Source organism: Lonchura striata, chromosome 17, assembly GCF_050655825.1.
Source record: "Lonchura striata isolate lonStrDom1 chromosome 17, ASM5065582v1, whole genome shotgun sequence".
NCBI classification, from domain to species: domain Eukaryota; kingdom Metazoa; phylum Chordata; class Aves; order Passeriformes; family Estrildidae; genus Lonchura; species Lonchura striata.
In genome coordinates, this window is record NC_140719.1 from 7,363,176 (window position 1) to 7,379,790 (window position 16,615).

A 16,615-nucleotide genomic window follows, 5' to 3' on the forward strand; every position below is an offset into this window, starting at 1 on the left:
CATATTTCTGTCTTGGCATCTCTGAAGTATCTTTGAGTTGTTTCTTTCTCTTAAAAATACTTTGAGGACATGGGAAATGTGTAAAACTGAAAGGAGAGAGTCACCACTGTCCTCAAGCTTGGAAATAGAACCAAGATGTCAAAAGCTTGACTGTTAGTAGAGAGAAAGAAATACTGGGGTTTGACATACAGGCTTTTTGATTTTGTTGGTGAATACTGTTGGCTGATTTCCAGGGTAGACTTTCACTAGCTGGGCTACGTGCAGGCTTGTGAATGGCCTTGAGTGCTGTCAGTAGGTAGGAAAAATATCCAGTTGTCTCAGAAAATGTCTTTCTGGATTGCTGCAGACTGGGGTTTAACTTCTCAGAGTCAGTAAGCTCAGTGCTGCCCAGCAGCCCCCTTGGTATGTGCTCTGTAGCTCTTAGTGGACGTGATCTCTGCCATGCTGCCAACAGCTTCTACCCTACTGCATTGGTTTCAGTTCTATCAGTAGGAAAGGGCATCCACTTCCTTTAATTTAAAAACAACAAAAAATCAAAGCTATTTTAAAAGTAAAAGGACTTTTTTTGAAAGACTGGAGGAAGCAATTGCACCCAAGAAATTGCCACCTTGTGCTCCTGGCAGGTTGTTAGACATAGAAGATGCCATCGAGAACAGACTGTGGTAAAAGAAAACCTAAATCAGACTGCGGTTCCTGTTCAGCAGATGGAGATCCCCCTGCCCAAAGCCTGACCACTTATCCACTGTTGAGGCCCTAACACCAGGAGGGCAAGCAGAAATAATTTGAAGCTAACTGTAACTTCTTTCCCCATGTAGCAAGCGAGGGAAATGGTACTGGAGATCATCCGAGAGAAAGATCAGGCAGACTTCCGAGGCGTACGCAGTGATTTCAGTGCTAGAATGGGAGGAGGCAGCATAGAGGTACGTGTCCTTCACAGTGCTCTGCTAACCTCCCCGTGGGATGGGTACTGGGGGGAGTCATCCAACTGCATTTGTAACCTGTAAGCTTTTTTTTAAATGTGTTGTGTTCTTTTTTTGTCAGAAGAATTGAGTCTGGCTCTGCAAAGAGGAGGAGTTCTCGTGGACTCCCAGATGGCACTTTATAATTTAAGCTGCATTCTTGTAGTGCAGAGTTCATTTAGTGGGGAAGGAATTTGTGGCCACGTGTTTTTCTCAAGCGATGCGGTTCTGTAGCCTGGAGCTGCCTAACATGGCCCATCCTCAAAGTTAAGAGCATCTCCTTGTAAAATCAGAGTCATTCAGTCTAGTTCTCTGCACTTTCATACTCCTTTGCCTTTCCCATCAGGTCTCTGTGCCCAGGTATGCTGTTGGAATTGTAATAGGAAGAAATGGAGAAATGATCAAAAAGATTCAGAATGATGCTGGAGTTAGGATTCAATTTAAACCAGGTTTGTGTGAGGATGGAGAGCCGTTGCTTTCTGACCAGTGTTCCACTTTTGGGTTCCAGCAGCCAGGCTTTCCTCATTTACAGGTGCATTGTGTCTCTTTCTGAAACCCATTTAAATATGATGTGCTGCCTCCTCATGCACTTCCTGGTTTTCAGAGAGTAAGATTATATTCAGCTCATTTGCAAACATTAGATGTCACAACAGTCATGTCTTGAGTGGTAATTATACAGATAAATAAAATAACAAAAATCTTTTATTTCCTGTTAAAGAATTCTCCTTCAGGACATTAAAGCCTTTGGGGATCAGGAGTTGATTAATTCTGAGTAACTTTCTCTGGGTCCTTGGCTGTCTGATCACCTATCAAAGCTGCCTTTTTCCTCTTAAAATTATATCAGTCTCTTTCATAGCTTTTTGACATTTGAAAGTGTTTTCTTTTGAGTGTTGTTCCCTCTGCAGTGTGGGCTGGGTTTTGTCTTCTTGCAGTCCAGGGAAGAGGGGCTGAAGGTGGAGGGAAGCAGTAGCTCCTGGGATAGTTCTGTGGTGTGAAAATGCTGCCAGCAGTGTTGGTGCTGGAAGGAAGCTTTTGTTGGCGAGTGGATATTTTCTGCTTTTAATTGAGTCTTTGCCACCTCTCTCCACAGATGATGGGATTAGCGCTGAGAGAGTCGCACAGGTCATGGGGCTCCCCGATCGGTGTCAGCACGCAGCACACATCATCAGTGAGCTCATCCTCACGGCACAGGTGGGTTCTGCAAGTGCTTTTTGGGAAGGTAGGCTGCATGGAGGGATGGAGGCCATCTTCTGAAAAGCAGCAGTGTTCAGTTTTCCCCTGGTAGGGCACACATGCTGCTGCCCAGAGCTGCTGGATTTGAAGTTTGTTTGTTTATAATGGAATTTCTTTTAATGTAATGTGAGCTAACTGAGCTGTGGGAAGGTCTTTTATTCCCAGGCCTATGAGGCATCATTATAGCTCTACATCTATCTCCTGTTTAGTTGTTAAATTTGGGAACAGTGACCTGGTGGAATGGAGTCCATCAGCATCAGGCAGTGGCATTGCTCTGCTGAGACAGCAGAGCAATGCCACTGCTCAGTGGTGCCTCATCTTCAGACTCCAGCCCTTTGGTCTGGTGGAGGCACAGGAAGGTGCTGAGGGCTCAGGTATTGTGTCACTGTGCTCTAAGACACACCAACATACTGCATTACACAAGAGCAAGAAGGGTGAAGTACTAGGGCAAACTCTTGAAAGAGGCTGTAATATTCTCTTTGTGTTATGAGGAATTAAAACTTCAGGCCATTTCAGAAACCTGAACACAATTTGTTCAGCAAGGTCCATAATTTGTCCATCTTGATATCTCTTCTAAGCCCCATCTTTCTAAAGTGCTTCAAAACCTTGAATGTGAAGCTGGGGTCCAGGAATATCTCAATTCAATGCCATTGATTATGAGACAGTTTAACTGACCTGGCTTTATTTTGGGTTTGATGTGTATTGGTGCCAGCATAAAAAACACTGATGCATATGTTTTGCCTTCTAAGGAACGAGATGGCTTTGGAAACTTGGCTATTGCCCGAGGAAGAGGTCGTGGCCGTGGGGACTGGAGTGTTGGAACACCTGGGGGCGTACAGGAAATCACCTACACTGTTCCAGCTGACAAGTGTGGCCTAGTTATAGGCAAAGGTGAGTTTGGTGACTCCAAATACCACAGCTTGCAATCCTTCTCTCTCAAGATGGTTGTGTTCTTGCTGCCTGACAGTGAAGCTTTGGGGTTTTCTGTGATTGTAATGTTTAGTGCCCAGTGAATGCAGCATAAGAATAAGCTGTAAGTGCTTGTGGTTGTTTTCTTTGTGGTGTTCTCACTTATAATTGTGTTCTCCAGGCCCTTGTTCACAAGCTATAAAAGAAGCTCTTAATGCAGAGCTGTCAAATAAGCTTGTTTTATAACAAGCAGCTGGCTGAGAAAAGGCAGGTTCATTTGTGGATTCTTTTGACAGAGAATTCGTTTGAAGGACAGTTTATCAGGGACAAGCAGAGCAGTGATTTCATCATGCTGGATTTCTTTGACTGCTGTGTGAGGAAATGGAAGGTCTCTGAGTGTGGTGATAACAGGAGCTGCTTCCAGCCCCTGAAGTGTGTGACGAATTAAATGGGAGGATTTCTCTGCCTCTACTGGCACCTGGTGCACCTTGTGCCACTTGGCTGAGCGTGTTCACTGCCATGGAGGACCCTTGGCTGCTTAGGCAGTGGGTCTCTCCATGCTAAGGAGATGGATGAAGAGTCATCCTCTCAAAACAGGACAGCCCTGTGATGGTTATGAAACTGAGCATCAGCAGCAGACTCAGTTTGTCACAGAGCAGGATCTGCACGTGGGGCAGTGGCAGGACTTAGGGTAAAGCCAGGAGCAGACAAACGAGTTCTGAACTGCTGTGATGTGTCTGAGCTAATGCGCTGATCTACCTAAGGCAGTGTTTCATTTTTCTATCTGCTTATTTCAGAAAGAATGACATATGCCTGAACTAGTATTTAAATAATCACAGCTGGCTTTCAGCCTCAGCAGAAAATAGGAGTAGATAAGCTACAGCAGAAAAGGAGGCAGAGACTTGAGGGCATTGGGCCAGGTTTCAGTGGCTTAGAGTGCTCCTGGCAGCAGGGAGCTTGTGGTGAGACTTGTGGCCTCTTTCCCTCCTGCTGTTCCCTGCCATGGGCCTGTCCCCACAGCACCCTGAGCTTCTGCCCTGTTGGATGAGCAGGGCAGGTCAGCCCTGTAGCTGCAATTGTTTTCAGATGTTGTTTTTTGCCACAAGCCCGTTCACAAACCTGAAAACTTTTTTCAGTATGAAAAACCAGCTGCTTTCCCCATTATGCAGAAATTGCAGTGATTATGCTTGTCCTCACTGAACAGTCCAGTTGGCCAAAAGATCAAACAAAGTAAATTTTAAGCCCATGAGTGAGACTTACATGTACAGAAAAATCAAATTATAATGAAACTTTATTGCTGTATCCATTAGTCATCTTTAATAAAGGATCAGAAAAGGTCACTTGTTGTTCAGCAGTGCACTGAAGTGGAGCATTTGTAACTACAGAGAGCACTGTGTGCTGAAAAGATAAATGCAGGTAGTGGAGTGAATGTCCCAGCATTCAAGTGCAGGGCCTGGCACAGCCTCACTGGGGGGTGAAGGGTGGCTTTTTACCTTTGTTTCCACAACAGCAAAATAGGGATTCTTACTTGGCCAGATCAGAAGCTTTCTGGAGTGACTAATTACTAGTTGTATGGTGATTTGAGTGCTGGAAGCATTGTAATACCACCTTGTAATCGGTGTTCTCACAGTGCCTGTGCTCTTAGGCTGCTGCAGCCTTCACTTTTGTCAAGTGAGTGATGGCTGTAGCATTGCCTTTTGGGGCTGGACCAGCATGCATGTGCTACACTCTCCACACATTGATGCAAGACAGGCAATTCTTGTTATTTCCACCCCCGCTGCCTGTGGGGCAGCGCAGGGCAGAGAGGATCTTAGTGGGGTTTTCTTAACAGTGACCAAATACAAAACCTTTGTGCTCCCCGACAGTTTCTGAGCAGTTTCCAGCTGTTGGATGTTTTTCCTTGCTATGGTACAGGATGGGGCTGTTGGCCTTCTCTGTGAAATCTGGATGAGGACTCTGGGCTTGGTCTCAAGATCAGCGCCCGAGCAAAGAGCGCTGACCCAAGTGCCCTGGGCACCCAGGTGTGGTGTGTGTGATCTGACCTGGTAACTGCCCCTGTGCTCCCAGCTCCGTGTGACCACTCAGGAAGCAGGGAAAAGAGGGAGGCTGGGGAGTTTCTCAGTTTCTGCAGCATACATGGCAGATCTGGTGCCTTTTTCTTGTGGACATCTCAGCTTGGGAGCGTGAGCTTTTAGGAGCTGGCGGGGCTCCCTGCAGATCCTGCTCATGCCTTTTTTCCCCCGGAGGGTGGGTAGGTGCAGCTTTTCTTTCCCAAAGGCCCTGAGGAAGGGTGGAGGCAAGCACCATACACATGTCAAAGTCTGTCTGTGTTTGGTGGTGCTTGGAAACAGCCGCTGACTCCCTGGGCCCCCCTGGATTTCCATGATAAATACAGCCATCCTGACAGATACCGCGGCCGGCCCGGCTCTTGTCAGCTCGGCCTTTGAGCAGGTTTGATTAATTGCTTTAGGATTTCACATCCAGCCGGGAGGCCGCTCCTGGATTGCTCCTGCCCCCCATCAGGTGGAAGAATGGAGGGGATGAATGCTCTATAGACAGCCACCATGTGCCGAGGGTCACCTCGCCGTGGGGAGGAGATCTTCCGGCACCGGCGGCTGCGTCACCGCGGTGCGCGCTGGGGGCTGGCTTGGGGTAGCTTGGCTGGGAGGGAGCACTTCCACATGGACCAGGCTGCAGGGTGAAGAGGACAAGGGCACCGAGTCCCTCTGGTGTGGGAGTAGGAGCTTGGAGTCTCCCACCAAACCTGGAGAGGCAGCTAACTTAATTCTGCTTTGTGGTGTAGGAGGGAGCTGCTGTAGAAACAGGCCTAGCGACCACAGGCTTGGTGCTGAATGCTAAATGGAGCAATGATTTGAAATCTGTATTCTCCTTGCTTCCAGTTTGAGAATGCTTCAATTTTTAATCCCCTTTTGGAAGGAGAAACTAGTCTGCAGTGCAAGTAGCAACCTCGGTTTGTGCCTCTGTCACCCAGTAAAGAAGTTGTGCCACTCCTTCAGATTGTGTTGCCTGAAAGGGTCCTCTGTTTTCACTGAGCAGATGAGATGGCTGTTGATTCAGATCTCACCTCGATATATAAAAAACAGAGCTTCAAACAAATCTGCATCAGACAAAAGCATGACACAAAAAAAAAAAAACCCTCTTGGTTTTGAAACTTCATCTTACTCCTTTCCCATGCTTGACTGAAAGTAAGTGGGTTGGCTTTTGGCTGCACAGTACAATCCCTGTTGTCTGCTCGGGGATGTGACATGATTATCTTTTGTTAAATGCATCTTCAAAAATTCATTTAGAAAGAGTTAATTGCCCTTTGGCAACTTTTCCTCCTCCCTTCCCCAAGAAGGCTTTAAAATGTTAAAAAGGTCACGAGTCCATTACAATGAAATGAACAAGTGTCTGCAACATCCACAGTTTGTTTTGAAATTGTGCTGGATGTATAGAGATGGAAATGTGAGCAAAATTGAGGCGTTTAATTTTTTGGAGGTTCTTTTTAATGAAAACCAAACAAAAATCTCTGGTTAGTTTCCTTTGCTCTCTGTGCTGCTTGCTGTCTATCCTTTGAGCTGGTGATTTTTTTGGTTTGTGATTTAAAAGTTGTAAAACCCCTTCCTTCCCCACACCCTTTAATTTCTCCAGTTGAGTGGAGCTGGTCTGTAAGTTGTGTGAGCTTCCAAAAGAAGAATTGAACCATTGTAACATTGGCTGAGGCTTTTGTTAAGCAAATTTCATGAAGAGACCAGGACCTAGCAGGTCTTGAGGAAATCAGATCCACTGTGACTGGCCCTGCTGCATCCTGCTGGAAGCACTCCCGTGCTCTTGTGCATCCAGATGGCAAACGAGCCAGACGTGTTTCCTGCATGCACAGCTAGCTCTGAAATAGCAGGAGACAGCCTGAAATCATGGGCTGCCATGGCTGTGGAGGGATGTGTGGCTGCAGGGTGAATAGCAAACCTTGTAAGCTCATGTTTGGGAGAAGGCTTAAGCTTTGTTATGTGGCTGGTGGCTTTTTGCTTTAGTGATGGGAAAAAAGAAGAAAAACCAGCATTTTTAGTTTGCAGGTGACCTTCATTTCCCAGAGGATTTGAACAGCTGTGCAAAAACAATGGAATTCAGTCAGTGAAGGTTTTGCATCTGTTTTGTCAAAGTGTATCCCAGTCACGCTGCATCTTGCTGGGAGCCTGGCAGTGGGCACTTAGTGGGGCTTGTGTGTTCTTTAAGCAGCATCATCCATGACCCCAAAAACTGTTACAGTAGGTTTCAGGTTATGCTTGTGAAGCAGATTAAAGGAGCAGCATGAGCTCAGGGTACTGCAGTTTCTTTTGCTGTTGCCATCCTCAGCCCACCTCTCCTGAGGCACACAGAAGGTGGCTGAAACTGTAATCCATTCCCAGGACCTGACTTTGATACGATTTTATAGAAAGAGATGCTGGACATCCCTCCTTTTGTCTTGGCTTTTTTCTCTTCAGGTGGTGAGAACATCAAGAGCATAAATCAGCAGTCAGGAGCACACGTGGAGCTGCAGAGAAACCCACCCCCAAACACAGACCCCGGCGTAAGAATATTCACAATCAGAGGGGTCCCCCAGCAAATCGAGCTCGCTAGACATCTCATAGATGAGAAAGTTGGTGTAAGTTCCATCTCTGCTCTCTTCTCTGTCCCTTTCAGACATGCTGTTGTCACTCTTAGGGTACGTGTAGGCCTGGACTCCCAGGATGGCACAGAATGCACGTGCTTGCCTTATTCAGCTTCAAAACCATTTGCCTCTTAGCAGCTGGCTTGAACTTGATGGCCCTCCAGCATCCATTTCGTTAATTTTTGCTGTGGTCCCAGAAGGATTTGACTGTTGACATAATCCTGGGTAGTGTATGCAGCTATATGAGAGGGAAGAACAGCAATAATAAGGTATGAAAAAGCTGTCAAAGGAGATTTTTGAAAGGAAGACAATAGTGTCACTGTGTGAGAATGACACAGTCCTGGCAGTATCGTCCTGAAAGTAAAACACTCAACTTCGTGCTCAGTAAGTTCAGGATGACTTATCTTACACTTAATGCAGTGCTGTGTATTGAAGCTTAATATAGTCAGGCTGCAGTACTACTGAAAGGGGAGACTTTGGTAAAAAAGTATGGAAAATACTGAACTGGGGCATGGCAAAGCTGAAAAGCTGCCTTCATGCTGAATTGTTTGAGAGGAGAAGGCTTGACACCAACCTCAGGATCCATGTGTCCCAGTGTCTTCTCTCCTTTCTTACTACTCATAGTAGCTGCCTCCACCCCATACTTGGAGCTGGCATTAAATATTTGTGGATTCTGTGACAGGGTACCAGCATGGGTGGACCTGGAGGATTTGGTCAAAGTCCGTTCAGCCAAGCACCTGCTACACCTCATCAAAAGTAAGCTGCTGCATCTCCTCACCCATGGGCTGGGGGAATGGCTGGGAGCTAGAAAGTGCTGGGAGAAGGGTGGAGGGCCCTGAAGGCATGGGGTATGAGTGGAGCCTTTTAAAGATTGAGCTGCAAGTGAGCTCAGTCCTTTAAGCTTGACTACAGAAAAGATTTCATCTATTAAATCATACACAGGTAGGTATTGGCATCTCTAGTGCAGTGAGAGCATGGGAAGGAGCCTGAACTGCATAGAGCACAAGGAGTGCTGTTCAGTGTGATGTATCTTCACCTTGGCTTCATGAGCAGATTGATACCAAGGCAGGGCATAGGAGTTCATACCTGCACAGCTTTCCTTTTGCTCCCATGTTGCCTGTTTGATCAGCAGCTGCTGTCTATAATTGACAGCTTCTCTTCTCTGGGCAGCTTCATGTCTGTGGCCTGGTAAGTATTTTATTGTTTACTTGAGCATGGCTTTTTGTCCTCTGCAGTGGTCCTCAGGCGTTCATGACGCAGGGCTGGGGCAGTACCTACCAGACGTGGCAGCAGCCTGGACAGCAAGTCCCAAGTAAGTGCCAGGACCTGGGTGGAGAAGGGTTGGTGTTCCCTTTGCAGTCTCTGCTTCGTGCCTGCAAAAGGCAGGTTCACCCATGAGACCACGTGTGTGAAAACAGCAGAAGGATTTCCTGAGCAGAAGAGGTGTGTGGAGGCACACAGTGGTGGTTGAGCTCAGAACAAGCTGAAGACCATGGAAAACTTTTGCTTTTCATGTGCTTAACTGCTTATTGCCTCTTTCTGCTCTTTGGGTAGAAACTTGGTCCTTGCTGTCTGTTCCTCTCTTAACAAAAACATTCCTGCCTGTGGCTCTCTTCTGCCAGGATTCTCCAGGCAAGCACTTGCTAACCACACTTCCCCCCTAACAGGAACACTGCTGGTGCTGATCCCTCCCATCTCTTTGTTCTTGACCTTATAATTTCTTGCATATTTTCTTATTTAATTATTCCTTACAAGTTTTTCTCACTGTTCAAATTCCAGACTGATGGAATGACAGGAGAGGGATGCAGGCAATGGAAGGAAGGTTAGGCAGGGCTCCTGTACTGGTCATTTTTTCCTGAAAGTCTGCTGAGTCAAAATTGAGAAATTTGGAATGGGTAGTCACCTTTTCAGAATAATTCAAGTAGTAAATGCTGGTGGTGATGCTGCATCATCCTGTGTCTCCAAGAGCTGAGGAATGGTCTGCCCTGAACAGAGCAGATTCATGTCTGCTTGGTAATCTCAAAGCTCATGTGATGGTGGTAATGCCAAAGGACCCTTGCAGTCACATTTTTTTAAGAAATACGAGTTTTTAATGGTCTGGTCTCATTAAACTAAAGCTAAGCACCAAAAGGTGTGTGTGGGGGGTAACTTTAAAGGGGTTTAATGGCAGATGCTTTTCACTGCTAAGGTGATTTAGCAGCAAAGCAGATTTTGAACTTTGGTATAAATTCCCACCCTTTGCAGTGCCTGATTCCCTGTAGCACTGATCACCTTTGAGTGATCAGTAGCATTATGAATATGCGAAATTTGGAAACCTCAGTGCTGCTTTGTTACCTTGCTGCACTTCTGAAATGTGTGCTGTGGTGGCACATGGGAACCCTAGCGTTAAAGTGTGTGTTAAACTCTGGATGAGTCCTCCCTCTTAGCAGTTACAGCCCAGAAATGATGACTTTCCCTTTGAGTTCTAGGGTCTTGGAGAAGGTCAGCAGTTGTTCTGGTTTCAGCACATTAAAATGCAGTGGTGGGCTTCAGTGGACTTCTGTACAGGAGTGGAATAGTATGGTAGTGAAGAAGAGTATTTTCTCACTAATTTATTTTACAGGAAATATTGTTACTCTGCTCCTTTGCTCTGCACCCCCAAGGATTCTGAACTTCCCTGAGCTTTGGGAAGCAGAGCAGTCAGTGCAGCAGGGAAAGCTCCACAAAAATATTTCACTTTTATCTTCCATAGAGCCTTGGAATAAATGCTTACAAAATTGCATTGATCTTTGCCTTGCAAGACGCCTTTAGAAACTCTCCCTGGTAACTTAACTTCTTCCTCACCTTCCTGAAACATCCCCTCATGCTGCCCACCAGTTGCTGGGGAAAGAAGAATCTCCCTTCCTGCAGCAGATAATCGTGTCTCAGGCTCACCCTCCTGGCTTTGGAGCCTGGTGTGGGAAGCACAGCCCCCTTTGAGCCCCCTGATGACCAATAATGCAGCTCATACTCCACTGCAGTTTTGCACTGTCAGGTTTCAGGTGGCTCCCAAAACCCCTGGAGCTTCGTGCCTTGCCATTGTCCTTGCCCATGTGGGTTTAATCCCATGCTGCTGCTGTTTGGAGGCAGGTGTTTTATTTCTGCAGTTGAACCTGATGGAAAACGTTGCCTCCCTAGTTCCATGTGTGCTGAGGATGCTCCCTGTTCCTGTTCATAGCCAGGCACACTGAAGGCAGGCTGGGTGAGGAGAGAGGACACACACGTAATGCTTTAAGAACCTTCACCACTCTTCTCTGCTGCAGTGGTGCCCAGGTGGAGCTCACCAAGGCGTAGGAGGATTGTTGTAGGAAATGGGTAGATACCTGCTTTTGCACTTTTTAATTTGAAACAGCCTTGTGCAGGGTCCCTCGCCCGAGTGCTGCAGCCTGTGTGTCACAGCTCTGTCAGCCCTGTCACAGCGCCGGCGTCCTGGGGACAGCCTCGAGTGCCCTCCTTGTGGGAGGAGGGGCAGACCCCCACCCCCTACACATGTATTTAGATTTTAATTACTTCCCCCATCTTAAATAAATTAACTGGCTGGGGAAACATTTTGCTGTGAAATGCATTTAGCTGTGTGTCCTTTCAGCCTGCTGTGGACTGTAATTCTCCGAGAAGAAAAGGCATTGAAGGAGGTCCTTTGTTGGCATTAGCAGGTGGACAGTTGAGGCAGCCTTGACCTCTGCCAGAAAAGGTCCTGACTTGTAGCGTTGGTCAAGTCTTTTAACCCGCTTTTATGCCCCTGGACAGGACACTGCTGCCCTGTTCCCTCCACCCACTTCACACTTGCAGTGTATTATTTTCCCCCTTCCCCCCACTTCAAAGCCCCCCTTGGGCTGGCGTTGGGGCTGGGCTGCGCTTGGGGCTGGGATGGGATGGGAAGGGCTCTGCTCCACGCGTGTCCTGTCCCTGCCTCTCTTTGTCCCCAGTGGCTCGTGCTCCCTGCTCCTGCTGTGCCTCTCTGCAGCTCCCGGTTGCTGTGTTTGCTGCTTGTTTGTCCTGTGTGTCATTGAGGGCTCTGTGCTCCTGCTGGCATCCAGGGAAGCGTGGGAAGGGCAGGTATCCTTCCTCTGTCCCTGCTGGCTGAGCTGCAGCACTTGGATGTGCAGGGCTGAAGGTGTCTTAGTGCTTCAGAGATGGGGAGTCTGTGCTGGAAGGAGTTCAAGTTTTGGGATCTGTGAGGAGACACTGGCACCAGCCACTTCCCTTGGAGCAGTGTAGGAACTTGGAGATGACACCATGAGCCAGCTGTGGCTGTTTGGGATGTCGTGGCTGCCTCTTCAGTGATGTCTGGGCCATGTCCCCTGGGCAGTGGGGCTGGCTGGCGGGGCTGGCTGTGCCCCCTGGGCCATGTCCCCTGGGCAGTGGGGCTGGCTGTGCCCCCTGGGCAGGGCTTGTGGCACCTTGAGGAGTCAGGAGCCGAGTGGCTGCCCCCGGCGTTGCGCAGGTCATGCTGTGGAGGCTCATGTGTGTGCAGGGTGTATGGAGGGGCACTGCTCACAGCGGTCCCTCAGCCCTGCTCCACTGAGAAGAGCTGGGGTGAAGGATTCAGCCCTTGAGAAACAAATGAGGTGACTCAAAACACGGCTGTTCCCTTGGCAGCTCTGTGGAGGTGACAGATCTCGGCTGTGTGAGGTGTCTCAGCTCTCCTGCACTGAGTGCAAGCAGACTGGGTGCCCAGGGTGGCTGATTGCAGACTGGGCACTCCCAGCCACGTGGTTTGGCTTGAGCAGGTCCCAGCAGGGTGACATTTGGCTTCATCCCCTTCAGCAGATGAGGTGAGATCAGGAATTTAAGTTTTTCCTCAGCTTCCCCTGAACTGAAGATGCTCAACACTGTAGAAAAGTGGAAGCTGAGGTGTCAAGTCTGGGCAGCTGGGGTAGACCCAGGGCCTGTCTAGTGGAGAGGTGGATGTCACTGTCTGGAAACTGTCACCTGTTCCATACTGACGTGCCCCTTGTTGTCATCTTTGCACAGGCCAACAGAGCCAGCAGCAGAACAGCCATCCCGATTACAGCAAAGCATGGGAGGAGTATTTCAAAAAACAGAGTGAGTGAAACAGGCTTCCTGGAGATGAATCAGCTCTCATCACAAGGAGTTAACTCTAATCCAATGACTTGCATCTCCATCTCTGCCATTTTTAGCTTCCAGTCCTTTCCAGATCCCTCTGCTCCTGCCCTGTTGGTGATGGTGCATGTAGTGCTCCCACGGAAAGCTCTCGGTTGTGCTGTCACGTCTCAGGAGAGCAGCTCCCACTGAGCCCCAGTCCCCTTGTGCCCCTGCTTGCAGCCAGCCTGCCTGGGGAAACACAGAGCACGCAGGAACTGCTGCTGGCAAAATCCAGAAAGCTGGAGCTGGGTTGTGAGGGGGTAGGAGAGCTCGTGGAAAGTCACAGGCCTGGCTCTCTCCACCACGTTACAGAGTGCATGATCCCGACCTCTGGACTTGCTTTGACATGGAGCTGCTGGAGGCTTTGCCTTTGAGGATGAGGGGTGTGCAGGCTGTCAGCCTGTCCCTGCAGGAATGCCTGGGTGCTTTCTGCCTGCTCTTGGCTTGTCCCTCACAGTCCAGCTTGGAGCCCATCCTGCCATCCCACGCAGCGGAACCGGTGTCGCTCTGTCAGGTGTCTGCAGCAGCTGGAAGGGGGCTGGCTCTTCTTTAAGCTTGGCAAAAGGAGATCCTAAGCCTGGGCTTGGACTTCAAGAATTGCTTATCTCTCTTTTTTTTCTTCTTTCCCTTCAGGTCATGCTGCCAGTGCTGCTTCTCAGGCAAGTTCCCAGCCGGACTACACGATGGCTTGGGCAGAGTATTACCGACAGCAGGCTGCCTACTACGGGCAGACACTAGGGCAGGCTCAGGCCCACAGCCAGGTCTGTATCCCCAAACCCCTCTGCTCCTTCTCTTGGGCAATTGGGTGTATTTGCCTTGCCCTAGTGTAGGGACTCTCCTTCAGGCTCACACAGTGAAACAGTGATGTTTTGTGGCTGAGGAAATGATCACAGAAGTGTTGCCTCAACATCGAAGTCTTATTTTCCTGCACAGGGGTGGGTGAGGGTTTTTTTGGGAGAGGACTGGGAGGTTATTTGTTTCTCCTGGGAGCCTTTCCGTATAGTCCCCAGGCAGTTGTTTGACTTTGGGGGATTAAAGTAAAAGGAATGATGAAACCAGGCTGGTGAGGCAGCACAGCACTGATGCATCCCAGAACTGAGTGCAGGCACTGCCTTTTCTCATGCTGGGACAGGAGCTGTGTGCTCACCAGCTCCCTGCCTCAAAAGAGACCAAAACCATTGAAAAATAATAACCTGTTTTTGAGTAAAATCTCCCCTCAGCTGTCACTCAGTGCACCAGAGAGTTGTGTGAGATCTATCCTGATCACACTCGGTGCTTCATGGCGTAAACAAAGCCGCAAAAAGTTTGTGCAAAGCTCAGGGGCACCTTGCTGGGGTCTGACACTTGTCCCCACAGCTGCACACTGAGCTCTGGCTCCCGGGAGCAGAGGCTGCTGTGGGTGCCAGCCCCCAGCAGCTGCTTCTCCCCTGCTTCTCCCCTGCTTCTCCCCTGCTTCTCCCCTGCTTCTCCCCTGCTTCTCCCCTGCTTCTCCCCTGCTTCTCCCCTGCTTCTCCCCTGCTTCTCCCCTGCTTCTCCCCTGCTTCTCCCCTGCTTCTCCCCAGCGAGGTGGAGCCGGGTGCCGGCGCTCGCCGCAGGCACTGGCCAAGGGTGACCTGGACGCGGTGATGAAAGGGCTTCTCTTCATCCCTCCCCGAGCCTGCCCTGCTGGAGAGAGAGATTTTGTTTGGTGAGGGGCAGGAGAGCTCTGGGACAGCGCTAGGGCAGAGGGCTCTGCTGGCAGCTCCGAGCATCCTTTGAGCTCCGCTTCCCGCTCCGCTGCAGCGGGGACAGACCTGTGCTGGGGGAGGAGGGCTCGGCAGCTTGGATAATTTCCTGCTGCTCAGTAACTTTTCCCTTTCTCTCCTCTCTCATTCTCTCCAGGAGCAGTAGAACAAGGTCCTCGTGGCAATTTTTTTCCCTTGGAATCGTTGTGGAAGAAAACCTTTTTGTAACAGAGGTTTCTAGATTTGCAACATTTTGATGAAGACTTTTCTGTTTGTGAAACACTAGCTGTAGGATAATCTATACTGAACTTTTCTAAGAATCAGGAACAATTAGTAATGTACTAAACGTATGGACATGCTGGTAATTTTGTTTCCAAATTTATATTAAAAAAAAACCTCCGGGATTCTTTTTGGAGAGAAGCCAGAGAATTTGCAGGCGCCAAAACGTACCCCAGATCTCTGACATTTCAACATGTGGGTTTTTTTGTGTGTTTTTTTTTTTCCTTTTAATTTTTTGATCTTTTCTGTTGGAACAGAAAGAGTGGCTTGGAAGTCTTAGGTGGTATGTAACAAATCTTAAAAAGAAAAAAAATTTAAACAGTATTTAAATATTCTTAAATATGTAAATTCATTAAATGTTTTACTTCTAATTTCTTGTATCTTGGCTGTCTTTGATTTTATTGCATTTTTAAAAAACTGAACTATGATATGTATTGTAATTAATTATATGATTTCTGTATTTGAAACAGTTACTGTTTGCAAGTTCGGGGGGGCATTTTGTAGGGTTTGTATAATTTCTAGAGTCTAAAGGGGTAATATAAAAACGTGTTAATTTTTTAGCAATACATGTTCTCATGTCTCCATTGCTAGTTGCATTTATGTATCTAAGACCTCCAAGCTTGTTAAAAAAAAGAAAAACAAAAAAAAAAGAAAAGAAAAAAAAACTTCTTCTATGCTCTCAGAAATATAAATACTGTTATTTTTAATATTAAAATGAATCTGCTATTAGTACCTTTAACAAACACTGTGGAACATAAAACCGTATAAAAGGTAGTAACTATTTTTTAATTCCAAGGTGTTTTCTGCTTTTTTGTTTCCTTAAATATTTTCTTATCTAATATTTGTCAAATTACCTAGAGAAATAAATGAATTTAGTATTAACCACAGTATGCTCTAAATAATTTTGATTTAATAAAAGGGATAATATGATTTCTGATGTTTACTGTAGTGTTTCTTGTACAGATAACAGTGTATTTTTAAAGGAAAAACGGAATTGAAGCTATTTTTTCTTGCATTTTTAATTGCCCTGCGGGACATTCCGTTTTTAAATGTACTGAATTTACTGTCCTTGGGTTCTTTCCTTATTTTTCCTTATGCTTGAAATGTCTAACTATAAAGATTGGATAATGTTGAGCATGGTGTTAAAAAAAAACAAAACAACAAAGTGTTCTTTTTATTTGACTGACAGTTGCATTTTACACTCTATATAATAAAATTTCCACAAGGTGTCTTGTGGGCCAAGTATTTGCCGTCTGTTGGGCTCTGTTGTTCCCTGTCCCGGGGAGTTTGGGGTGGGCACTGAGGGCAGCAGCAGCGTTCATTCCGGAGAAACTCTGCCACCGTCGCATCCCCGCTGCTGTGACCCCGAGGAGTCCATGGAAGTTTGTGATCGCTGCTGTTTGGGCCAGAAGGGTCTGGGTTAACACCAGGAGGTTTCCTCTCCTCTCCTGTAAGGGTTTTACTGCTGAGGAGTTGGCAGCCCCTTGTTTTTTTAATGCTCTGGACTTGTTGCTCTTCCCCGACTTCATGGCCGAATCCATCAGGATCCATCCCTGCAAGGGGGTTGCTGGAGCAGTAGAGGGATGGGAGGGACGTGGCTCCAGCCATTCGTTTTCAGATGTTAAGGGCATTAGTTGTGCCCAGGCCAAGTTTGGCAATAACTATAGCTCCTTCAGGGATCCCTTTCTTGCAAAATGTGAGTTTTAAGCTGCTCCAGCCCAAGGCAGCTCCATCCCCTG

At 47.6% G+C, this 16,615-nt stretch overlaps 1 protein-coding gene across 7 annotated transcripts in view; it reads left to right on the forward strand.

The window, feature by feature from the left end:
• Nucleotides 1-16,121, forward strand: part of FUBP3 (far upstream element binding protein 3) — a 38,542-nt gene extending 22,421 nt beyond the window's left edge. For 3 of the 7 annotated variants that reach the window (XM_021551296.3, XM_021551297.3, XM_021551298.3), the window contains 10 exons: nt 816-920; nt 1,306-1,408; nt 2,050-2,150; nt 2,942-3,083; nt 7,583-7,743; nt 8,432-8,505; nt 8,985-9,061; nt 12,742-12,813; nt 13,507-13,634; nt 14,755-16,121. In XM_021551296.3, coding sequence (XP_021406971.1) covers nt 816-920; nt 1,306-1,408; nt 2,050-2,150; nt 2,942-3,083; nt 7,583-7,743; nt 8,432-8,505; nt 8,985-9,061; nt 12,742-12,813; nt 13,507-13,634; nt 14,755-14,763 — 972 coding nt within the window. In that variant the 3' untranslated portion in view covers nt 14,764-16,121. Of the gene's footprint in view, nt 1-815; nt 921-1,305; nt 1,409-2,049; nt 2,151-2,941; nt 3,084-7,582; nt 7,744-8,431; nt 8,506-8,984; nt 9,062-12,366; nt 12,543-12,741; nt 12,814-13,506; nt 13,635-14,754 lie in introns of those variants that run through there. The other 4 variants (XM_021551299.3, XM_085594138.1, XM_085594139.1 and 1 more) reach the window with 2 other exon arrangements.
• The last annotated feature ends 494 nt before the right edge of the window (nt 16,122-16,615 follow it).